The 23457-nt window shown below is 43.6% G+C and overlaps 1 protein-coding gene across 2 annotated transcripts in view; it reads right to left on the minus strand.

Moving 5' to 3' along the window:
- CHAF1A (chromatin assembly factor 1 subunit A) overlaps positions 1 to 20880 on the minus strand; it is a 103088-nt gene extending 82208 nt beyond the window's left edge. For both annotated transcript variants that reach the window (XM_085639262.1, XM_085639263.1), the window contains exons 1-5: positions 20610 to 20880; positions 17378 to 17428; positions 16337 to 17160; positions 2967 to 3011; positions 1896 to 2164 (exon numbers count right to left, since the gene is read on the minus strand). In XM_085639262.1, the coding sequence (XP_085495388.1) occupies positions 1896 to 2164; positions 2967 to 3011; positions 16337 to 17160; positions 17378 to 17428; positions 20610 to 20667 (1247 nt within the window). In that variant the 5' untranslated portion in view covers positions 20668 to 20880. The remainder of the gene's footprint in view (positions 1 to 1895; positions 2165 to 2966; positions 3012 to 16336; positions 17161 to 17377; positions 17429 to 20609) is intronic.
- Between the last annotated feature and the right edge of the window lie 2577 nt (positions 20881 to 23457).

Raw genomic sequence — 23457 nt, forward strand, 5'->3', positions numbered from 1 at the left:
CCTTTGTGGAGTAAAGGGGTGTAAGATATAAGTAAATGTTTAACTTGAGATTTCTAAAAAATTCTAGGTTCTGAGCACAAAAACAAAATGCTAAGTCTTCTTGTAAAGCAGTGATACTCAAAGTACAGCCCTGGGCCACATGTGGCCCTCTTGATCTTTACATGCGCACCCCCCCCCCCCCGTGAACAGCAGCACAAGCTAAGCACTCTTATTCAGAAAAATATGTTAAGTAAACAAGCAAGCATTTATTAACCTGCAAATAAATGCTTGCCCGTTAATGTAAACATTTTCTAGACCTCTTTACACAATCCCCGACCCACTCAGACCCCCTGCCACCACCCAGCTGGCATCAGTGTGGCCCTCAGTCACACCACAGACTGTACTTTCCGGCCCTGGGCAAATGTTTGCGAGTACCATATTGTACAGTGTGGAAACTTAAAGGAGTAAAGTGACCTTTGGAACAAGTTCAAAACTTCACCCATAACCCCCTTTTGAGAGTCCATGAAGCGTTTATCTTTTATCTTTCTGATTTGAAAATGATCATCATGTTCAACTTAGCTCATTAGGGAAACAAATGACAAACATGAGGCAGGTAAAGACATCCACCAATTTGAACTTCCCAGGTGAACACACATGATCTGGAAAGACACCAAACACCTCAGAAGAATTGTGAAAATATCTTACCAGCAAAAAAACTGTTTAAAACTAATCATTAATCGCCCAGTGAACCTCAAGATGCTAACTCCAGTGCTACGCAGCAATAAATAAAAGGGCCTCGCCACAATGCCGGGATCTTTGCAGATCTAACAAGTCCTTTCAACCAAGGACATGTCCAATTTGGGGTTAGGCAGCAATGGCCTCACTTAGCCATATTAAGACTCAGTATGCTACCCAGAAATGCTTCAAGAACAGGAAACTGTGGAAGAGCATTCAAAAGAAGTTCATGACAAGGATTAGAACTGACTAATCGCTTCTCTCCCCTCTTTTTGCGTCCATTGAGAATATTTCTCTTTTAAAAAAAGAAAGAGAAGAAAAGCAGCCTGCATGAGCATATATTGGTTTTGTGGGAGCACAATCCAATGTAGTACGGAATCCTAGTTAGCGAGAGCAAACCGGGTGGTACGTTGTTACTGTATTATCTTTTAACGGGACCTGGTGCAAACCCCTGCATAGGAAATAAGCTGTTAATAGAAATGCAAGTCTGCATTACAAAACAAGCTTTTAGCAAACATAGGCACAGACAGCCTTTCGCTGACTGTGGCAAATGTGAGTTTAAGCATGGTCGTGATAGTCTGCGAATCTCCATTCAATATTACTAGTATGGTTTACTCTGACAAAGTAAAAATAACAAAAGATTCAATGCATGTATTTGAAACCAAGTACAGCCTTAAGTAGACAGGCATTTTCTTAAAAGAAATTAGAGTCAGCTATTGACTAACAATAACATTGATAAATTACATTTTGTATTCTTATAAGCTTTGGATAATGTACTGATGTTTATTAATGATGGATAGGAGACATTTATTTCTATGTATTGTTATGTTTGCTGTGTACTATGTATTAAACTATTTAAGAGCCATGTACTCAAACATAGTTTGAGACTAGCAGTTTTTTAATAAACAACTTCAGTCACCGATCTGACTAAAATGGCATACCAAGAAAGCATCCGAGTCCATTGTATGCCACACAGGAGACCCTAAGGTAGTTGCCTATAAAATAGGATCAGCTAAAGAGTGGACTTTACAATAATGGAGACTTTTTTTTTAATGCACTTTAAAATTGAGGGTTTCGCCGCCTTGAAACAAACGTAGTTGCAGAAACATCAGCAAAACCATAGGAGCATCCTTTAGAAAACCCAGTACTTAATCCCTTTAATTCTAATAAAGACAACATACTCCAAGGCATCCTGCTTCTCCTTGCGTTTCTCCTCCTTCAGACGCAGCTTCTCTGCCTTTTCTTTCTCTTCTTTTTCCCTCTTCTCTTTCTTTTCCTGTTCTTCCCGGTCCTTTTTCTCTCTCCTCTCTTTGTCCTTCAATTCTTTTTCTTCATCTTTCTTCTTCTTTGCCTCCTCTTTGGCACGCTCTTTTGCATTCTTGGCCTCCTCCTTTAACCGCTCCCTCTCTTCCTTTTCAGCTTGCAGTTTTTTCTTTTTTTCTTCTTGTTCCTATTTGCACAAGGCACAACAAAGGGCATCTTGAAATAAAGTAGTCTGACGGAAGTGTTATATAAACTGCGAAATCACGAACTTAAGCACTCAGTTAATAATCACAGATGTCAATGACTGAATGGCCTAAACTGAAGAGAAAGTGAGCTTAAACAATGGATTTCTTTCCTTCCAAATCACAGGATTAACTGCTGCCATATACCTTGGTAATGCAGACTTGAAACCTGGTTGCTTATTGACACATCGAGCGCCAGGCTGCCTAAATCCAAAAACCCTCATGCAACACCAAGTCCAGTCCACTAATGTTAATTTATTGACAACTGGTTTGTGTTTCAGGGAAAAGAAAACCAGTGATTTTAGAATCTTTTGAAATTCTGCGTTTACCTATTTTCCATTCCAGATTAAAAAAAAAAAAAAAAAAAAAAAAAAAAATAGGCAACAGGCATGTAAAACAGTACGTGGTCAAACGTTTGAGTTTTTCTGGCAAAAAATAAGGACCTAGGATAAAACTCATTGTTGGCTCTCAGTTCAGGACTATATTCACTTCCGTACAATTATGAAAACACATGTACAGGGTGGGGGTAGTAACGTTTGCAGAAAATCATCACAAAGTGTCCCAAGTTTACCCAATGAGTTGTAATGCTGTCTCAACAGCCCATTACCCATGTCCTATCAAAATACAAACCATTTGGTGCTGGTTTTCCCCTCCGGTCCATCGCAGCCACCAGTATTGCAAGTAAATATAAAAAAATTCGTACACGATGCAAATCCCAAAGAGAAGGTAGATAAACAAAAATCTTACCGTGCGTTTTTTTTCCGATGAGGGTTTACTGGTTTTTAAGGGAATCTAAAAATGAAGTAAGTCACAATTTAGCTGAGAAGTCTCAATATTTCAACAAAGAAAATGTGCGGGCACATGCTTAGTCCATCAATGTAGAATAAGTTAAACAAAATCATCCATCCTCATCCAAGAAAAAAAAAGTTTAAGGTATTCAGCCTATAAGGCAATGGTTCTGGAGGATAGTTTTTATGCAGTTGATAGAAAGATTGGATAATGTAGGAATAAAATCCTTGTTCTGGTGCTTCTGTTCTATTCACCTGTGATCTAAGGGAAAGTGACATTTTCCAGATCCAATGTGGTGCTCGAATCCTCACATTAGTATAGCAACTTTTTTTGGGATACAAGTCATGCATACAGCACTATGTCAAGGGACAACAGCTGCCTTGGGTTGGTTGCGTTCCGGTTCAGGGAGAACCCGGCCTGGCAGTTTGGGCTGGACAGTTGCCACAGGAGGAGGGACAAAACCTCCTCCTGTGGCGGGGGGTGCGAATGATTAAAAACAATTCTCAAATCAGTCATTATCACCAAAAAATAGTCAACACTCTTGGTCCTTTATCCGAATTACCATAAATACTACACAAACCATTGATCTATAAACAACCTCAATATACATGCACAATAGTCAACCCAAAGTTGTCAGGGTTCATGTCAGATCAATCTTGTATTTCAAAAACACTCCTCAAATTTTGGTAGTCCTATTTTAGTCTTTGTTGCACATCCAATTAAAAAATATGGTCCATCATCACCATGTTTCACAAAGGCAAACCGCTTCTTCGGTGCATAAAAGATGATACGAGTAGCATAGTCCAAGAGGTCTCATAACAACGACATGATCCGTTCAGGGCCATACAATTTAATGCTGCAATCTAGCAGTGAAATCACAATGTGCGATCCAATGCAGATTTTACAGCCACATCCCAATAGCAAAATTTACCAACACACCATAGTTTACTGTGCGGCACCATAAATTTCCACCAAACACCGCGGGACAACACTCCAGTCCTGTTCGGGCACTTTCCCCTACACCTTTCTTCACCAGCTTGGAAACGTTTTTACCACTGGCCTAGTGAAGAACAATTTTCTAACAATACTGTGTAGGAACACACGCAGGTGAATACCTGAGAACCTACCGACCTCTAGTGCATTAGCGGACTGGTATAAACGAGCCTGCCACCATTGACCGGTTTGGGGCCCCCTGCAAGTGAGCCCACGCTCTCTGGTCGGAAGGGTCATCTCCTCCAAGAAGGATGGCTAAATAATCAGCCTATCAAGGCAGGATGCTAAAAAAAGCCCTCTGCTGCCTTTGATATGCGGGCCCAAGCTTCCCCCAAACACGGTAAATGCCACCCCCTTCCACAGGACCATTTGGCACCAGGAAAGGTGGGAAAATGAGGCAGTAAGGCGGCGTTTTCACTATCAGGCCCGTTCCACCCCTAAGCTGGGCTAACTATTGTGAACACAAAAACTAAAATTCCACCATCTTGGTTTTTGGTGGAATTAGTCTCACTGGGTAAGTACCCACAGGAAGTGGTCATATAGGGGATGTTGTCATCTTAAAGGTAAGTAAGTAGCCCATTGACTACCTGTCACTCCCCTTAACTCCCCCAAATGGAGTATGTAGGTGTTACCGCCAATGACAAACTGAGATTTGATGGCTTCAGAAAGAGAGAAGCAAGAAGAGCCGCAAAAACAAGAACTGAAGACTTGCTGTGGACTTTTTGGCACCAAACCATGTCTGCACCAGTCGACAATGGTGAAGGAACTGACTTGTCCTGAAGCTGAGCCTCTGCCAAGATCTCTGGTAGACTGCCAGGCCATCGCAAATTGCCAATCTCCCTTGGGTAGAGAAGCTACGCCCCTGCAGTCCACAGGTACCAAATCTGGTTTATCGTGCTGCCGCTGCCCGGTCGTATTGACGCAGCAGTGGCTCAGGAAGAGGCCACCGTGCTCCAGAAAGTCAGATCCATCTCTCCACCAAGTGAAAGGATGCCAGGACCAACCGGAGCCGCACAGAACCAATACTCAGGGTACCAGACCCCTTGCAGCAATCAAAGCCTGTGTGAGTCCAGTCGGGACTTCAACGACATTGAGCAGCAGTCGAGGGATGTGAGCACCGTAGAAATCCACTTCCAGGCTGGCCCAGCTACCCTGATTTTTTCACTCTCAACCAGCAAAGTCGACAACCGCAAGGAGCTGCAACGCACCAGGCCAGCTGACCAAACCCCTCAGCACCCCTACCTGGGTTCTCAAAAAAAGGACTGTGCTGCCTTCCTCCCCAGACTTGTTAGCCAAGCCCCCCCCCCCGCTGGGTGCTTCCGGACTTGTGCCCAGGTGTGTAGCCTGTTTTAGGTGCCCCACACCCAACTACTTCAGGTCTAGCACGTAAGGCTACTAACCCGACCAGCACCTCGACGACCCAGGGTAGGTAAACTATACCTGCTGGTAGTACTTTGGACATTACACCGCTACCACCTTAAGTCCTGAAGGTGACCCTCGAAAACCTACTGCAAGTAACTGTTTACGCCTTTTTCTTCCATAGGAAAGCATGAAGCGTAAAGACATTTACTTACCTGTGAAATTGGATATTTGAAAAAGTTAATTTTTGCTTACGAAGTTCTTAGTATCAAAGTGTACCTAAAAATACAAGTTATTTTTCTTAATTGGTCTTGGATTTATTCTTTGAGCGTGTACCCCATTTATTGCCTCGGAGTACAATAAATGCTTAGCACTATCTTCTGATAAGCCTAAACTGCTCGCCGACACTACCACAAAAGAACATTTAGTGTTTTTTCCCCGTCTGTAAACAAATATGGGTTACCTGGACTCTGCACAGTGTACCTCATTTTGGTGCCCTATATAGAGAGCCAGCTTTAATACAACACATTAAAAATCCTAATAGTTTCTCTCAGGAAATGGACCAGTTGGAGAGATAACTATTTAATAGTTATTTAAAATCCAAATTCAATGGAGGTCAGATTTTTTTTATAAATACTAAGGAAAAGTAACTTTTAGAAAGATACCCCTTTCTCTAACTAAGTTCCTGGTGGCTGAATTTGCATTTGTTCTACCACTTCTGCTAGCTATCAATTAGCATTTGAAAAGGTGTGAAAAGATGGAAAGTACCCCCAAGACCAAACAGGCTGAGCTAAATCGGTAGAGAGGACTTCTAACCGGACAGAATATGCTGGGTGGGACTGCGAGAATCCTTTTTAGGTCTCGCTGAGTCAGCGCGCATGCGCTGCTCGGAGAGACTTTAGTAGGTGAGTTTTCAAAGTGCTGCTGGCTGGCGACAAGCTTGTGTTCACGTGAGCGTGCACGCGCGAACCGCCAGCCTTCAGTAGCACTTTGAAAACTCACCTACTAAAGTCTCTGACACCCGCGCTTTACTTTTAACATTAAAAGTAAAGCGCGGGTGCCGTGATTATAGCAAAAGTAAAGAAACAGAAAAAAACATCTATTTCTTTACTTTTGATATAATCACGGCACCCGCGCTTTACTTTTAACATTAAAAGTAAAACGTTGGTGCCGTGATGCTTGTTGGCTGCGCTACCATCATGAAGGTCGGCTGCCTTCGAGGAGATGGCCTGGCCGCTGGAACGTTTCAGAGGTAGCGCAACCGGGCGCCTTTATTATAAACTGCTGTTTGGTAAATCATGTTGTACAACAAGCTTGCTCATGCTTTTTTGAAATATCATTGCTGCCATCGAACAAGTCTGTCATTTATTTATTTGGAGATCTTCGCTGCACTTTTGATTTGTTTTTCGAGAAGTTTTGTTAAGCGAGATGAGGAGATCTGGTCTGAAAAAAGCACATTTTGCATATCTTTAGCACAGTTGGGGAAAATAAATCTGCTCATAATGCTAATGGTGTTTTTTTTTTTTTTTTTTAAAATAGAAAGACTGTCTCTTATTCTGCAGAAATGCTGTACGGTCTTTTGCCGCTGGATGCTGACCTAATCAGTAGTTGTGTGTCCTTAGGAAAGCCTTCTCTGACTAGTTCTGTACATTGCTTAGCTCTAAATCTTAAAGCCTAATTATGCCCTGCTCTGCATATGTGCTTGAATAGACTCTGCTCGCCTGGGTATGCTTATACCCTCTTTCTCATTCTTTGCAGCTGGACATGCGGAGCTCTGTGCGGATCAAGGCCGGGGAGCATATATGGAGCTTTTGCCATATTTCTTTCCTCATACAATACACCAAAGTTGTCTGCCCGTCATCTTTTCTGCCACATTTCTTTTGAAAGTTTTCCCATTTTGGAAGCATTTGATTAAAAAGTTGTTACTAGAGGAATTTATCCCATGTCACTGGGCAAAGAGGTGCCGGTGATGGTATTTCACTTTATCCCACTAGGGTAAAGAATCATATCCATCCCAGTAAACCCTCATGGGCCAAAATGTAAGTAGTACCATGCACCCAGACTTTAGGCATTACATGTTACTTTAAATTAGGCAAAGTTTCACATATGTCCCCTTTCCTTGCGTGTCACATGTAGCTGACAATCCAAGGCAGTTTTTGATTCTTCATACCATAAAAATGAGCAGCATTATTGGCTCTCCGGTAGCAAATAGCGAGGCCATCTTTATCTCATGACTTCTAAATGCGTCCTGTTTGAGGTTGTAATGCTGTTAGCATTGTTAGTGTACTGGATTGCACTTACATTATTTTGAGGATTTACACTCTCTTGCCTTAAGGTAAGGCGTGCCTGAAAGTGGGCGTTTTCTTCCAGGAAGTTCTCTTATGAACTGAGGCAATCTATATTGTTTCCTTGTGAAAGGATCCCAGATCCCTTTGAAAATATTCACAGTAATATGAGAGTGTCTACTTCAGCGTTATTGTTTTCCATTTTTGTCACATATGTCCTCTAGCTCTCAGGTGCTCTTAGAGATGTAACATTGGTGACACCAAATTAATATTCGTTGATAGTCCGCCTTCTCTTTAGGTGTTGACCATTCTCCCTTGTGGATTCGTGTGTTTGCTTTACTTGTTAACAAGTGGTGCTAGAAGTTAATTCATACAAGCTTCCAATCTTCAAGAGTCACAGCCTTGTGTTTAGACTCAAATTACTGTACAGTTTTTAAAAAAATAAAAAAGTCAGTTTTTGGTGTTGTGATCCCAGTGCAATGCATGTATCGACGAAAGGAACACTTCCAAAAACCTAATGTGACACTGTGGTTGTCTCTGTAGAGAGGGGTCATGACTTAAAACGTGTATTGATACTTTTTAGGTCTCGGCTAGCGAAGGCTGCACTTGCTCAGTCTCGCTCGCGAGATTTAATGTTTTTCAGAAGTGGGGTTTGAACCCGCCCCTCTTCTCCATTGGCTGGCCCCTTAAATGCTGGTCAGCCATTGGAGAAGAGCTTTGTCTCTCCAAACAAGCCCCGTCTTTTTCGGATTCGGGGGCGGGTTTTTTTCGTGTCTTCCACTTTTTTTTTTACTCCCTGCCTCTTTTACGTGTGTTGGGCGTGTTTTTTTTTTTACCATCCGAAGGTTCGGCCATTTTGTGCGCGGTCGGAACGGAGCGGGACATGGGGTCGCCTCTTCCTTGCTGTAAGGCTGATCTCGGCGTTTCCTGGCGCTTGAGGATGTGCGGAAGATAAGTAACCGGACTCTGTCCCCGGCCGCACTCAGTGTTGCTCTCTGTCGCTCGTTTGCTTCTCCCCTCCCTGTCCATGTTGTACTCTCCTTCAACTGCTTGTCTCCCTCGCCCATAAGCTCTTTTGGCTTCATGCTCCGCGACATCGTCAGGAACCTCCAAGGGATGTCACCCAGGCTAACGAGAGTTGGCACTACTGTGCAAGGAGCTTAGCTGTGGGCTGGATGTGAAACACTGCTTCCTCCCTGCATTGTTCTCACCAATGCCTAAACTCTGCATCCCTGTCCACAGTCCCATCTCTGTTTGTGGTGTAACTGCCCCAGCTCTGAGAGGAATAATGCCTTCTCCTAGCAACTGCCCCCTGCCACCCTGTCTGGTATGGATACTCGTTGTGCTTGTCCCTGGAGTTATATTTTCTTCTGACTCTCTGCATGTCTCTCTCTCTGTGTTTAGCGTTTAGACTTGTGGGCTGTCACCCTATCTTTTTCTCACTTTCCACGTCTGTGCATTTCTTTACTTCTTGGTTCATCCGGTTCTTGGGATTCTGTGCAATTCTCCCTTTTATTGCTAGATTATTCTATATTACAATTCCATTTGGCTGCTCTCTAGAATTTCCCTTAGATGTGTTCAACAACCTATCCTGCGTCAACAGTATTCTCTTCAGAAGTGCTTCTATGTTGCGGTCTATTGTGTTTTCTGTTTCGCTGATTTAGTTTATTTATATGTGGTTGTCTGTATGTGTGTGGTTGGTTGAGTTTCCGAACACTTTCAGATTACATTTCTTAGTGTTTTTCTCCCATTTCTCGCCTCTCTGATTTGAGATTTATGCTGTTCTAGAACTGCCCGTTTTGTTTTCTTTCTCACTTTGTTTTTCTCTCTAGTGTTGACTCACTTCTCTTTCGATGCTGTTCTCACTTTTCTTCCCTGGTTATATTTCTATGGTGTTGCCTCTTTGCATGTGTTTTGACATGGTTTTTGCTTTACCCGTCTTTCGTTTTTTGTGTGTCAGCCTTTGTCGCCTTTATTTTCTCTCTGTTCTCTTCTCTATTCCCTGCCAGATTGTGTTCCTCGGTTGTTCAGCTTTGTTTGACTGCTTGGTCATGTCCATGATCTCCTCTGTTTGACTTGCTAGTTACAGTTATTTTGTTTGTTTGCTTGTCTGGTTATGTGTTCTGTATGTTTCTATGTTTGTGTTTCTGTGGACGTTTCTTTGTGACTCTTTATTGGCATGCCTGCCTGTGTACTGTGGTTCTCTGCCGTGCTCTAAGCTCCAGCATTTTATTGTAATTATCCCCCCCAAGTGTCGAGGGGAGATACAGAACGAGGTGGCATAATGTTATGAGAGGTATCTTCTGAATAGAAATACTTTAATGTCTGTGTTGAAAAGGAGGAATAAGCAGGGAGTTATGTTATTCCTACTTGGTATCTCGCAACAAATCATACCCAAAGGTATATCTCGGTGCTGAGCAGCACAGAAACACCACAACACCTGGAACAGCCAGTACTTCTAAGATTTTTTTAACTTGGTAAAGTCCAAACAACAACGCAGATGGAACGGAAGTTGGTTCCAAGCTGATAGGGGCATGTTATGTTATTTTTTTATTTTCTATTCATATAGCGCGAACTCCACCCAAAGGTATCAGAGTGCTTAACATGAGCACTAACTGTGTACTGATGGACACATTCATGTTAGGCAAGGGGAGATTAAGTGATTTGCCCAGAATCACAGGATGTTGGGCGTCCCTGCCGAGACTCGAACCCAGTTGCCCAGCTTTGAGGTGGACTGCTGTAGGCGACATCATCTCCCCTTTTGTTATGTTATAGTTTGTTATGTTTTGGGTAATTGTAGAGCGCTGCTAATCACCTGCGGAGTGAAGGCAGGTCAGGTGTGATGTGGTCAGAAAAGAAGTGTCACCGACACTCCTTGCTGCTGCATGTACTGCTGCTGTTACGGTGGCTAGTCCCGGCTTAGTGAGTTTTTTTTTTTTTTTTACAAAATCGGAAGGTCCGGCCATTTTGTGCGCGGTCGGAACGGAGCGGGACGTGGGGTCGCCTCTTCCTTGCTGCAAGGCTGATCTCAGCGTTTCCTGGCGCTCGAGGACGTGCGGCAGATAAGTAACCGGACTCTGTCCCCGGCCGCACTCAGTGTTGCTCTCTGTCGCTCGTTTGCTTCTCCCCTTCCTGTCCATGTTGTGCTCTCCTTCAACTGCTTGTCACCCTCGCCCATAAGCTCCACTCCTACATATTCCATGTTGATGTTGCTTCTCTCCTCTGCACCTCATGTTGCTTTTGTTCCCCCACCCTCAGTGCCGCCGGATCCCCTACTTGTGTTTAGGCCTGAGCGGAATTTCAATAACCTCGGAGTAATTGCAGTAATTCTGAGTTACTTTTTGATGCAGAATTACTGGTGATAATGTGATTACGTCTGCTCATGTAATTAAGAATAATTTTGGGGGGATCCGACTGCAAGAGCGCATTTAGTGAGCGTGGGTGCCCGCTGCTGCTCACTATTCGTATTGTGTTGAATTTAGTGCTATTTAGAGCAGAATGAGTCTTTGAGTCCATTGTGCGCGATTAAACTAGCACTAAACACAGAGTTACCCTTCTCACGTAATACTGGGTAATTCCACTTGATTCCGCTACAAGGAATTACACCAGTTACGCCCACCCCTACTTGTGTTGCTCCCTCCCCTTGCACTTTATCTACCGACCCAACTGGACACATGGGAAAAAATGCTCACATTTTACAGACACACGTGTATATGGTGCACACAACTAGAAACGGACGTGCCCGCTATGTTATAGCACCTTTTTTGCTCCTTTCCTTTAGCCATACTGCACAACATTGATAAAAACCATTGGCAAAGGCAATAAACTTCTAAGTTAGAAATTGGCTTTGCCGATGCTATTTTTGTTCTGATTTACGTCGTCTCTGGTAAGCAACGTTTTAGAATCTGCCCGACTCAGCTTGGTATTCAGGATCATGAAACTACATAAAATATCAGGTACCGGTTTTGTAAATAGAAACTTTAGCAGTTAACACGTTTAATAGTGGACCAAAATGGAAAGAAAAAGACAAAATGCCTTAAAAAGCATGTTACTTGCAACTTGTGGTTTGAGTTAACTGTCAGAAATGTAAAATCTTAAAAAGTAAAAGAAGAAAACGAAAAGAAAAGCAGTCTGACGGACCTTCGGTTGTGTATTTGGGACATTAACAGCACAATAAAAAACGCAAAATCCGTAACTACTGTAGGCCAACGTTGTGGGGCGCGTACATGGGGTCATTCCTAAATGAAAGGTCATTTGTGGCGAGTGCGTACCCATCAAAGACATTTTAATACCCGATGGCAGAACTTGAGCCGCCCCAGTCTGGAACGGGTTAACAACTGGTATGTTCAACATGTCCGAGGGTTTCCGCTCCCAGCCCTTAGCTCAAGAACCTCTGTGCATTCAGAGGCATCCGTTTGTTTTGGAGCACAGGGGCCTTATGCAATGTAAATAAATGCCGAGGTAGTGGGGGGGGGCTCTGTGTGTGTGGGTGGCTCTGTGTGTGTGGGTGGCTCTGTGTGTGGGTGTGTGCAAATGCAATAGGTCTCGCATTTGAGAGTGATTAAGCTATTGACATTGTAAATAACAATGGCGTTTCTTTAAATGTTTTAAAAACAAAAACAAACAAAAATAATGTCATGAGCAATGCCAATAGCTCTAACTTTAACAATGCCGAGACCATTGCATTGTAAATGCTTGTTATTTTTTAGCTGAAACGTACTTTTTATTAGGATTTTTTTTCTTTCTAGTTAACTATATTTACCAGAATTTCCAGAGAAGCACACCGCATTAAAATTTAGAACAATCTCACAGAGGTGCAATAGGTACTGCAAAGAGAGTCTACAGTCCTGCACGTTGTTGGTGGACGGGAACGAGAATTCAGCTGCCCGTTTTAACATTAAAGCCTTTTCCAGATTTGCAGCCTGCATATGCCTTTCTCTTAACTACACAGAACAAGCATTGGCATAGCCAATAGGTCTTGCCTTTGGGTCCTTATAAGTGTTTAGCCATGCAACGGTTGATGTTGTTGCACCAAGGATATTGTGCTGCATAACTAAATACTTATAAGGTCCCAAAAGCGAGACCTATTGGCTATGCCAACTCTTGTTGACATTAGTGTCCAATCCTGTTTGAATGTCAAAACATTCTTGACAGGTTTTTACATGAAACGCTGGAGTTGCCCTTGAAAGGAATGGAGACAGGAAGCCAAAACAACTGTGTATTCACTGTCTGGCAGGTAGAAAATCCTGCTTTCTTCTACCAGACACCTTTTTCAGGGTTTATTGAGAGTACAGCGATTGCTCCAAACTGGATTTTAGCAATAAATGTGAAAGGACATGAGGATTACCATAGTACACTACCAGCCCTCAGAGGTCAAGTGTAGGCGTAATTGAAGATTATCACCATCTTAAAAATGGTGGAAGTTGGTAGAGTTAACCCTAGGAACTTTTACCCATTGGTTAGGGCATCTCTAGGAGTCATTCCCAGCCACAACCTTGTGCCAAGCATAAATGGGGCATTTCCAGGCACCCACTTCGGCTCACTCTTTGATCAGTAGAACATCAGAAGACTGAACCTGCTGACAGAACCGGGAATAACCCTAAATGAGGCGGACATGCTCCTTGTACCCAGAATAAAGAAGTAGACTTCAGAGGTCATAAGGAGGACGTAAAAGCTACAAACTAGAAGAGGGATTTTCTGCAACTGCCCAGACGGCCAGTGGTACTGAACATGGACTGGACCCTGCTGTTTGGTCTCTGCCTGACATCCTGAGAGTCTTTATGTTCTTCAATGAGGTCCTAGAGGGGCTTTAGTAAAGTACTCCTGTGGTGGATCAAGACAGAAAAAAGGACTAAGTCAGAAGGTAAAGGTTTTGACCAGGACAGACCTGGTTGGCGTTTCAGACTCATGCTTTATATTGTTCAGCTTCAAAGTGTGCCTAGGTCCTGGTCTACAGCAACCATTGACCATTGTTTTGTTATGCATCTTGGTAAGATTCCTACTTAAACTTTAAAAAATTCATATCTTTTATTGGCTTTTTGTCACTGTGGTGTCATTTTGTTTATTAAAGTTAACTATTTGTCTAATTATGTTTGGGATTTTTATTATGTTGCATTTCTACTTTATTATTTTGGGACTGCATAAATACTTTACACATTGCCCCAAGTTAAGCCGGTCTGGTATGCCGAGCCATAGCTTTGAGAGTTCACCCCGACATGGATTACGACTATTCCTTGAGGTGGGCAGTCATCCACCCTAAGTAGTAATCCAATTTCTTTACTAATCACTTAAGTAAGCTTCACGGCGATTGTGAAGGAGGAATCACACTCCACTCAAACTTAACAAAAGAATTTTATGGGAGTCATAAATATAAGCTAGCACACATACCAATGCTTTCCCCTCAGAGGAAAGATTCAAAACAACCTTTAGGGGCATATGACACTCACCCATTTATTTACATTTCTTAAAACAGTGTAGACTCAAGTGTTGTGCACTATGTACAAGCTACAGCAGCAGGAGTGTGCAAAGGGTATCTAATATTTCCAGGAAAATTTATTTTTACGAAAGAGTTTTGGTGCTGGGTGTATATTTACGAAAGAGGTCTGGGTGCTATAATTATGTGTGAATCCAGACCTTAAAATTTATGATTTTGGTATCAAGCTTCCATGGGAAGGATTTTAGAACAAATTGTGGGTTAATGTGGCATTCTACAATCCTCTATTTCACAGGTGTGTTTTGAGAGGCAAAGATCATGTACTGGTTTCAAATCAATATTGTGGGGTTGACAGTTTAGGAGGCTTCTGCATTTTGTTCAAAGAGAATTCCTTAAGATTGGAGTTCAAAAGCCTATAAAACACAAGAGAGCCAAATTGAAGGAAGACTACAAAGTGGATCAACCAGGGGCTAGTCACATGCCTAAACCTTTTTCTAGACCCTTCACCCTGCAACCTAGCAAAGGGCCTAAAAGGTAAGGCAACCAAATAAAGGAAACCAGCATCAAAACCACATTTTGGCCTCTGTACAAGCAGGATCAAGAGGCAGAATTATTTGACCGGCTACCATTAGCTCATCAACCTTCCTCTTCCTTCCACTGTGCACAGGCTCTGGAGATGTGGGCACTGGCACTGGGACTCCTTATGAGTGGTCAATAGGGAATATCAGCTTAAGACAAAGTAGCTTAGGTTGCTTACAGGTAGGATGCTTACGGGAAAGCTGAACTCACTCTGAATTAACACCGCAGCTACTGCAAGCACAGCAACTGCACCAGTATCAAGGCACTTTCAAAACGAATTCCCTTGATGGCACGGAACAGTACACTCAACAGAACAGGCTGTGTAACCTTCAACCACAGGTACCCGCAGGTCCTTTAAACAACACACTGACAATTAACCAGCCTGGCATGAAAACATCTTTACCACACTGCAGAAAGATGCAAAGACACTTGTATTAAGGCACTACTATGAGGAATAAGAATAAAGCATTAAAACAACACTTAAGATAGGATGCTGGGATCATGCATGGATGGACAGCAGCTAGAGTGGGGGTGGGTGGGGGGGGGGGGGGGGAGACAAGGCAGCTGACAGGACCTCAAGTGACTGATCGAGACAAGGAACGACACCAGACAGTAGACTCTGCATGTAGGTAATCTTGACATTCAAGTAGAAATGCATACCCCAGAACTACTACAGCTCATCTACAGTGTGTGAGGAATCAGATGTGATAATTATTAAAAAATGTTTAATAAGAATTAATAAATTTGAAATATCACTTTATCTTTTTCCATTTATTGGGTACCGTCTCTGACACTATGAATCTTGTCGAAATTATTAGTAAATCAGCATCAATAATAGAATGTAATCGCTTCATTGAAACCAGCAGAGGTCATTATCTGTGACAAAGTGCAACATAACATTTCCAAATTCTTATCTAGGTAAAGCGGATCTTCGCCAGAAAGTAGCATGCACTCATTCTCTGGAATGATAATGGACCATCAGGCTTAATTTGACACACAGTCTTCAAGAAGAGAAAGAAGGAAAACAAAAACAGGGCATTTAATATAAATCCATCTGGATTCAGTGCTTCATTACAGACAATCTGTGGATCATCTAAACAGGACTCCGGAGACCCACTGCTATTTGACATGAATAAATTAAGACACTACTAGTGCTTCCAACTCATAACGGAAAATATGTAGAAATATTTTTGTAAAATCCAAATAAAGGCTTTACCACCACTGGGTCAAACTGGTTCCATAACAGACGATACACCTCTTTCAAAACAACAAGATCTGCCTGTTTGCTCAAGCAGCTACTAAGCAAAGGGTTCAAGTGTACTCCAAGGAGGACAACTACTCCAGTGCTGCACCCATAGACAGCAAGAAGCCAACTCTCAATTTGGCATCACAATAAGTTTAGTCATTCACAAAGCAGGTTTCATAGTGCCACTATTTATTAACATTAATCTAAACTAGGCAATGTCTGTGTCATTTAAATAATTATTAGGATGTGGAGCATCGTCATCAAGAAAATCAAACTTAACAGATGTAATGCTTTGCGACCAAAGGTCTCCTCACATCTATCTGGTACTAATTGTGAAATATTGCTCAATATCAGGAAAGAACAGGCTGCAGGTCAAGTTTCACAATACCAGTACAAAAGAATAGGAAAATATTGAATGGGCAAATCGACTTACCTTGCGCCTAGGAGTTGTGAGCGATGATGGGCTTGTACTGTTCTTGTTCTCCTGAGTAGTCGCAGCCACTGGTGAGTTTCCACTCAATGGTGACCTTCCAGCAACAGGTGAACTGTCTACTGAAGGAGAACTGGTAGGACTAGCAGATTCTACTTCAACAGGGGAGTCTATCGCTTCATCGTTGTCCTTAAACACCTCACTTTCTTCTCTTGACCCCAGTAAAGCGGGTTTTGTAATCATAATGTCCTCCAGAACCACCACTGCCTTCTTCCCCTGAAAGATAAGAGCCTCGTTCTCCTGTGACATTGTTAAACCCTTACCATCTGATAATACATTTGATGAGTAGGACTTCTGATCCTTGGAATCGCCATTCGTAAAAGCCAACGTATTCAAACTTGGTTCATCAGTTTCCATGGGAACTTCAGGATGGTCATTCTGATTGGACAAATCAGGTTTCAGTGGAATTTTGACCTGCTGTACTGTTCTATTTGAAGCCTCTTCCAGTGCATTTACTTCTTTACTGCATCCGTGTGAACTGTTAGAGTCTTCAGTCAAGTCTATACTAATGGCTGGAGGGTCTGGGAGATCAGTCCTTCGCTTTAGAAACTGATCCAGTGGTCCTTTTCCATTGACTGTTTTTGGTGGTGGGGAGACAGTCTCAGGATTTATCTGGCAATCATTCTCAAAGGAGTCTATAGACGTGTCAAGCTTTGGAAGTCGATTCTGACTAGAAACATGTTGAGAAGGCTTCACTTTTTTCACATCAGATACTCCTTCCACATTTTCTTTTGGTACAGGGTTCAAACGCTTGAAAGGCAACCGAGCTGTAAAATATAAAACATATCGTGTGTCGAGTGTTTAACAGTGATAACTCAAGATCACACCATTACTTTCAGCTCATACAATTTACTAATATTAATGGTTAATTAAGGCCTGACCTGGTAACCAAGTTGAACAAATGAAGCATAGGAAAGAAGCATTCATGAGACAACCACATGCATGAGCTTTTTTTTCTTCAATTCCATAATTCAAGGATACTACCTTGTACAAGCTTCTTTCCAGGGGTAGACTTCTTTTCCTTGGATAGCCCAACTAGATAAAGAGAGAAAGGTGTGTGAATTCAAAAGCAAAACAAAGGCAGCAAAACAATAGTGGAAAATGAAATTAAATAATCACCTAAGTGGTCTTTCAAGATTTTACAATTTATCAAGACAAATGGATTTACATAACATCCCCCCACCCCCATGAAAGTAAAGGCCCTAAGAACCATAAAATTAATCATAACTTAGAAATACATGACATAACTCACAACAAGAGATTAGAGCAATGATAAACGCTCCAAAATAGACTGAATGACAAGACTACCATGTGACACCTAATTGCCGCCTCCTCCTTTTTAGTGTGAAAGAATGGTGAAGGCCCATTTCACTTTACACAACCACCACCACCAACAAAATCTTTCTGGCCCAACTCACTACGCAGGGCACACTCTAGAGGTCATATTTGCACCCATAGGACAAGCCACGGTTATAGACAACTCCCCGGTAAGCTGAAGAGACCACACAATCATCACTTTCAAAATCAACATCAACAATACCACATCAAAAGACACCAAAAATCCACACCAAACAAACGCGTACAGACAATGAAAAATACAAGACAACTTCATACTAATCTTGAAAAACCTCCAATAAATATGCAGCTGAAATAAATACACCCCCTTCTACCTACATCCGGATCTCCACTGCACTGGACAAACACATACCAACAATAACCACATCAAGGGTCGACCACCTAAAGAACACTACATGAGTTAAAGACATCAAAAGAACGGAAACATCTCAACATACTAAAGTGCATGTGGAGAAAATCAAGAGATTTGACAAAAACATGCCATTATATCAACGCCTACAAAAGTGCCATCAGAATCACAAAAAGACACCATTACTCTACATGCACAATTGAAGCTGGACTGCCCTTCTGAAGAACTCCATAAAATTCTAACAGAATTCTGCGATACTGTACCAAAACACAGAAACACTACAATTGCAAGACATCTGTTTCAATACCCTGTCACAAATCAATTTGCTCAATATCATTACCACCTGATCATCTGGATCACCTTCAGAACCAGTAGCACCAAAAATCTTAACCTGTGCATGGGCGGTAGCTAAATGCCTATTCAACAAGTCCCTGCAACTAGGTTCATCCTCACCTAAGCTCAAAACCTCCTACATTCAATGTCTCCTCAAAAATAAAAACCTCAACCCATCAACCTAAAGGCCCACATCAAAGGACCATGTATTCAAACCCATCCTTGAAACCACATGTTAACAATGTCACAGAGTGTCTTTTACATAAAGTTGCATCTTCCCATACCTTGCACAGTAACAAACTGCAAGCCATCTTAAAACTCGTTATCGCAAAGCTGTATTATGATAACAGCCTATAACATGGCGCACCTGCATTCATCATATGTAAAATACAGCTCATCCAAAATGCTGAGTCAGGGCTTCTTCACCTTTACCCAAAAGAAAGCATGACTCCAGTACTGCGTTTGCTCCGCTGTCTAAAGCTATATGTTCAAAGCGCTTTGCACTGTTCATAGAATACCCCCCCCCCCCACACCAAGGACTGTTATACCTACAAGTAAAATTAAAATCAAAATCAATACAAACAAAACAGAACACAGCGCTCCAGGTTTGCACCACTTGTACCCCCTAACTATAAGAAATGAGCAGCAGGCACTGTTTCTCAGTAGAAGCCACTAACCTCTGGAACTCACTAGTATCCTACTTTGGAAGAACCCAGGAGCACATGCACTTCAGAGAACAGCTGAAAATAGTTATTACCAAGATAACTACACCACCCCACATCACAGCAACAGAGCCCAGAACGACAGTCTCACCCTTAGTTTACAACCCATGGAAAGGAAACAACGCACCCGGAAACCTGCTTTCCATGCGCATATATGGTAAATTGAGCATTGTATAGTTATGTGATTTCATACATAACATTATAGGCACCACAATAACACTAAGGCATAATACTCAGCGGACAGCAGCAAACTAACTTATACCTCTTACAATCACAAATGACATCACTGCTACGAGGATTGTCCTTCACAGTGCTGTACAGACAAAAAATAAAAAAAAATCAGGTCTCCAAATAAACATACATTAAATACCCGGACAATTTGGAGGGCTTTAATCTTGTCCACCACTGCAGGCCCCTAATATCTACACTCCAGCTGCAAAAAAAATGCCCAACCTAACAGATCTCTCCACTTCTTTCGCCCCCTCCAACTATGCCAGCTCAGGATCACAATTATACATAAGATCTCAGATTGGACATCCCAGTGCAGCAACCAACTAAGCAGACTATACCATAAAGGTACCTGCAGAGCTGTTCAAAGTTGCAATCAAACTGAAAACCATAAAAGTGCATCTGTTTCCCATCGCAACACCCACCAAACTGCTACGTAATGCATCCCATAACACGATAACTGCACCTCTGTAGTCCTCACTCACAACATAGAAACACTTACTACATAGGATCACACAAAAAAACAACATCCCTTCCAACCACACACCTACATTGCACAATTTGGTACACATGTAGTGAAGCGCTTCAGTACCCCACATATAGGTAGTAAGCACTATATAAATTTTGCATAACAAGGTTACTCTTAGTTGCGTCTGTTAGGGGGAGAGATAAGCGTTGCTGACAGCGGAGACAGTAATGAAAGTAAAGAGATTCCATTTAATAAGGGACATTTTGACAGTAAAAGTCTCTTCTAAAAAGGTACTCTTGTATACCCAAGGCTCATTGTGGATGTGGTTTGAGAGGGCAGGGGAATGGGACATTTAAAATACGGGGTATCGCTGTCCACCTGTGAGAGGGACGGTACTGTTGGGGTAACTCAGTATAGGGGACTTAGTTTGAGGAAAGGGCGAGTGGTGTGTATGAACAAAATCTGTTATGGGGACATGACTGCCCCCTAATATGAGGAAGGGATGTTTGCGATGTAGAGATATGTTGACACCGAGGGCCCTGGGTCAGGATGCGTCTCAACCGTACATACTTGGGCCTTGGACCAATAGGCGGACGGGGGGGGGGGGGCAGTCCTCATCAGTCAGGGGCATTTATTAAACAGTCAAGTGAGAGCGAAGTATAACTAGCGCAGCCGGTAAAACTGCTCCCTGCCTCCAACGTTCCCACTAGGGGACACTTGGCCCGCTGTCCAGCTCCTCCGAACGTCGCGCGCACTCACCTCCCGGACTCCTCCGGGGGCCCCCAACCGTGACCGCCGGTTCCTCGGAGGTGGGCATAACGCTTCCTGTAGGGTTCCGTTGTCTCTGCTGCTCGGTTGCCCCGAGGTAACCCCTCTATGTCTACTTCCCGATACCCGTCAGTCCTCCCGGTGATTCTCCTCAGCCGCCTATCGTATTTGGCGGGAACGTGTGAGGGAACAGCGGCGGACACTGCTGATAGGCTGAACCACGATCACGTGACACCGAATTCACTCTTGCCGTAACTTCGTCTGGGCCAGAAGATAGAAACCCCGTCCACGGAACCCGCCCAATCTCCGAGGAAGGTTGCGATTGGCCTGCGCTAGTGTGAACTAAATGTCCATTGGATAATTCTTGATAGCGTCACTGTCTGCGAAAGTTTTGATTCTGCTCCCAGATTCATGAAATGTCGGTGTATGTACAAGGCTACCTAGAATGTTATCTTTTCTGTTATCTACTGGCATATTTTACAGTGAACGAATTTTTTAAACTTTTATATTGCTCAAGCGCACTGTATTACAAATATATCGTCATTAAGTATATGTCCGAAATAATTATCAAACCGAAGCCTTCCTAGAAATGAAAAGCATATTACTAAATAATATAGTAGCAAAGGAAGTTTAAACAATATCTCTTAAATACATATTTTCGTGAAAGTGGCTAAATTATTTTGCTGATTAGTGGCAAAAGAGTATCTCTCAGTGCCCCTTCTTAAGTATGATAAAATCGAAGGACTGTCTTCAAATTGGTGCGTTTCATATCTATAATTCATTTTGACCTTCCTTTTATCAAGCAGGCGTTTAGTTTTTCGACCAAGTGGAATTAAGCCATTAACAGTAACTTCCTTTAATTGTGGCGATATGAACCTCCGTATAAAATAATGTTACCTTTATATGTATGTATGTCAGCTATGCTAAGGATTAACGTTATTTTGTATTTATTTTTTTGCTTGTTGATTTGACAATTTTTGAGAAACTTGCAGTGTTGAGCCTGAAAACACTTTTGTTGAAAAATGGCCGCCATATTCATGGTCCGGTTTCGTTTGTTATGGGAATGGGACGTAAATTGTCACGCGGCAATAAGGAAAGAGCTCCTGCAGATCGTTCGGCACGTTCTGCGAACGGCAGACAGTTTACTATGATTGGCTGCTAAATGATGACGTATCTCGTCCTTGGTCCACGCCCCGGTGTAGTGATTGGTGACGTTTGGCAACAGTTTGTGTTTTGTGAATGCTTTGCAGAGGCTGCTTTGAAGTATCTTCTGTTTTCCATCGTGAGGGAAGCAGAGCTGATGTCTGGCATAATTCACGAAACTTGAGGACGCGTTAATATTGTTTTGTAGTGAAATGTGGCGTTTTAGCTTCTACACAATAGTATAGAACTCAGAAGCACGCGCTAAACAGACCCAATGGGGAGAAGGGTTAGGAGAGCGGAAGGATGGACAATGACATAGTGACCACACCGTCATCCGCTCCACTCAACACGCATGCACAGACGTCACCCAAGGATTACACTGACACTTTTATTGTGGGTGAAGAACTGCTGCAGGTTTATTTCATACAACATAAGTATGACGATAAATGGGTTATCTTACGGGCGATCCAGGGCAAGCAGCCCCTCGCTGCTCCGCCCGCCTGGTGAGCCAGCACGCACGGTGGGTCGATGCCCGGCAGTGCGGCACATATTTTCAGATCATCCACTGGGTCACGTGATCTGTCTCCTACTCCCGCCCCTTTCGACAGGGGCGGAGCGTGTTGTGGCACACCCCCGGTTGGTCAGGTCCCCCAACCGCCCGAAGGACTAACGGGGCGCCGTCGCGGTCTTCCCAGAACCTCCTTCGGCTCCCGGACCTTGGCTCGGGCACCCTTACTGTGCCGGACAGGGGTACCCTTACTGTACCGCCTGTCGCAGAGGTACCCTTACTGTACCCTTCTGCCTCCAGATCGCCCTGTAACTCCGCCTGCAACGCAAGAAGAAACATTAAAACATTCCAATAACGCGCTGCCTCCGCCGCGCAGGGTAAGCGGAAAGGGTGGGAATGCGCGTGGCCAGGTAGGAGCGGCGCAGGAAGCAGAGGAGGATCTGGGGGAGTGAGGCGCCTAAGAAGGGGGTCTAGCCTCGCCCCCACTAACGGCACGCCTCCTAAGGGCCAACTCATTGGGCGCTCCCCTCCCCGGGCGCGGCCTCGCTAGCGAGGCGGAGCAGGGGGGGGGGAGGCTGCGACGGGAGGCCACTAGAAGGCTGCCCTGCTGATGTCCCTCTGCGTGGGACGCGGGCAGCGGCATAGTCACCACACCGTCATCCGCTCCACTCAACACGCATGCACAGACGTCACCCAAGGATTACACTGACACTTTCATTGTGGGTGAAGAACTGCTGCAGGTTTATTTCATACAACATAAGTATGACGATAAATGGGTTATCTTACGGGCGATCCAGGGCAAGCAGCCCCCCGCTGCTCCGCCCGCCTGGTGAGCCAGCACGCACGGTGGGTCGATGCCCGGCAGTGCGGCACATATTTTCAGATCATCCACTGGGTCACGTGATCTGTCTCCTACTCCCGCCCCTTTTGACAGGGGCGGAGCGTGTTGTGGCACACCCCCGGTTGGTCAGGCCCCCCAACCGCCCGAAGGACTAACGGGGCGCCGTCGCGGTCTTCCCAGAACCTCCTTCGGCTCCCGGACCTTGGCTCGGGCACCCTTACTGTGCCGGACAGGGGTACCTTTACTGTACCGCCTGTCGCAGAGGTACCCTTACTGTACCCTTCTGCCTCCAGATCGCCCTGTAACTCCGCCACAGCTCTGGGGAGGCTTCCGTCGCTGCCAGAGCC

Source organism: Triturus cristatus, chromosome 12 (genome assembly GCF_964204655.1).
Source record: "Triturus cristatus chromosome 12, aTriCri1.1, whole genome shotgun sequence".
Taxonomy (NCBI): Eukaryota; Metazoa; Chordata; class Amphibia; order Caudata; family Salamandridae; genus Triturus; species Triturus cristatus.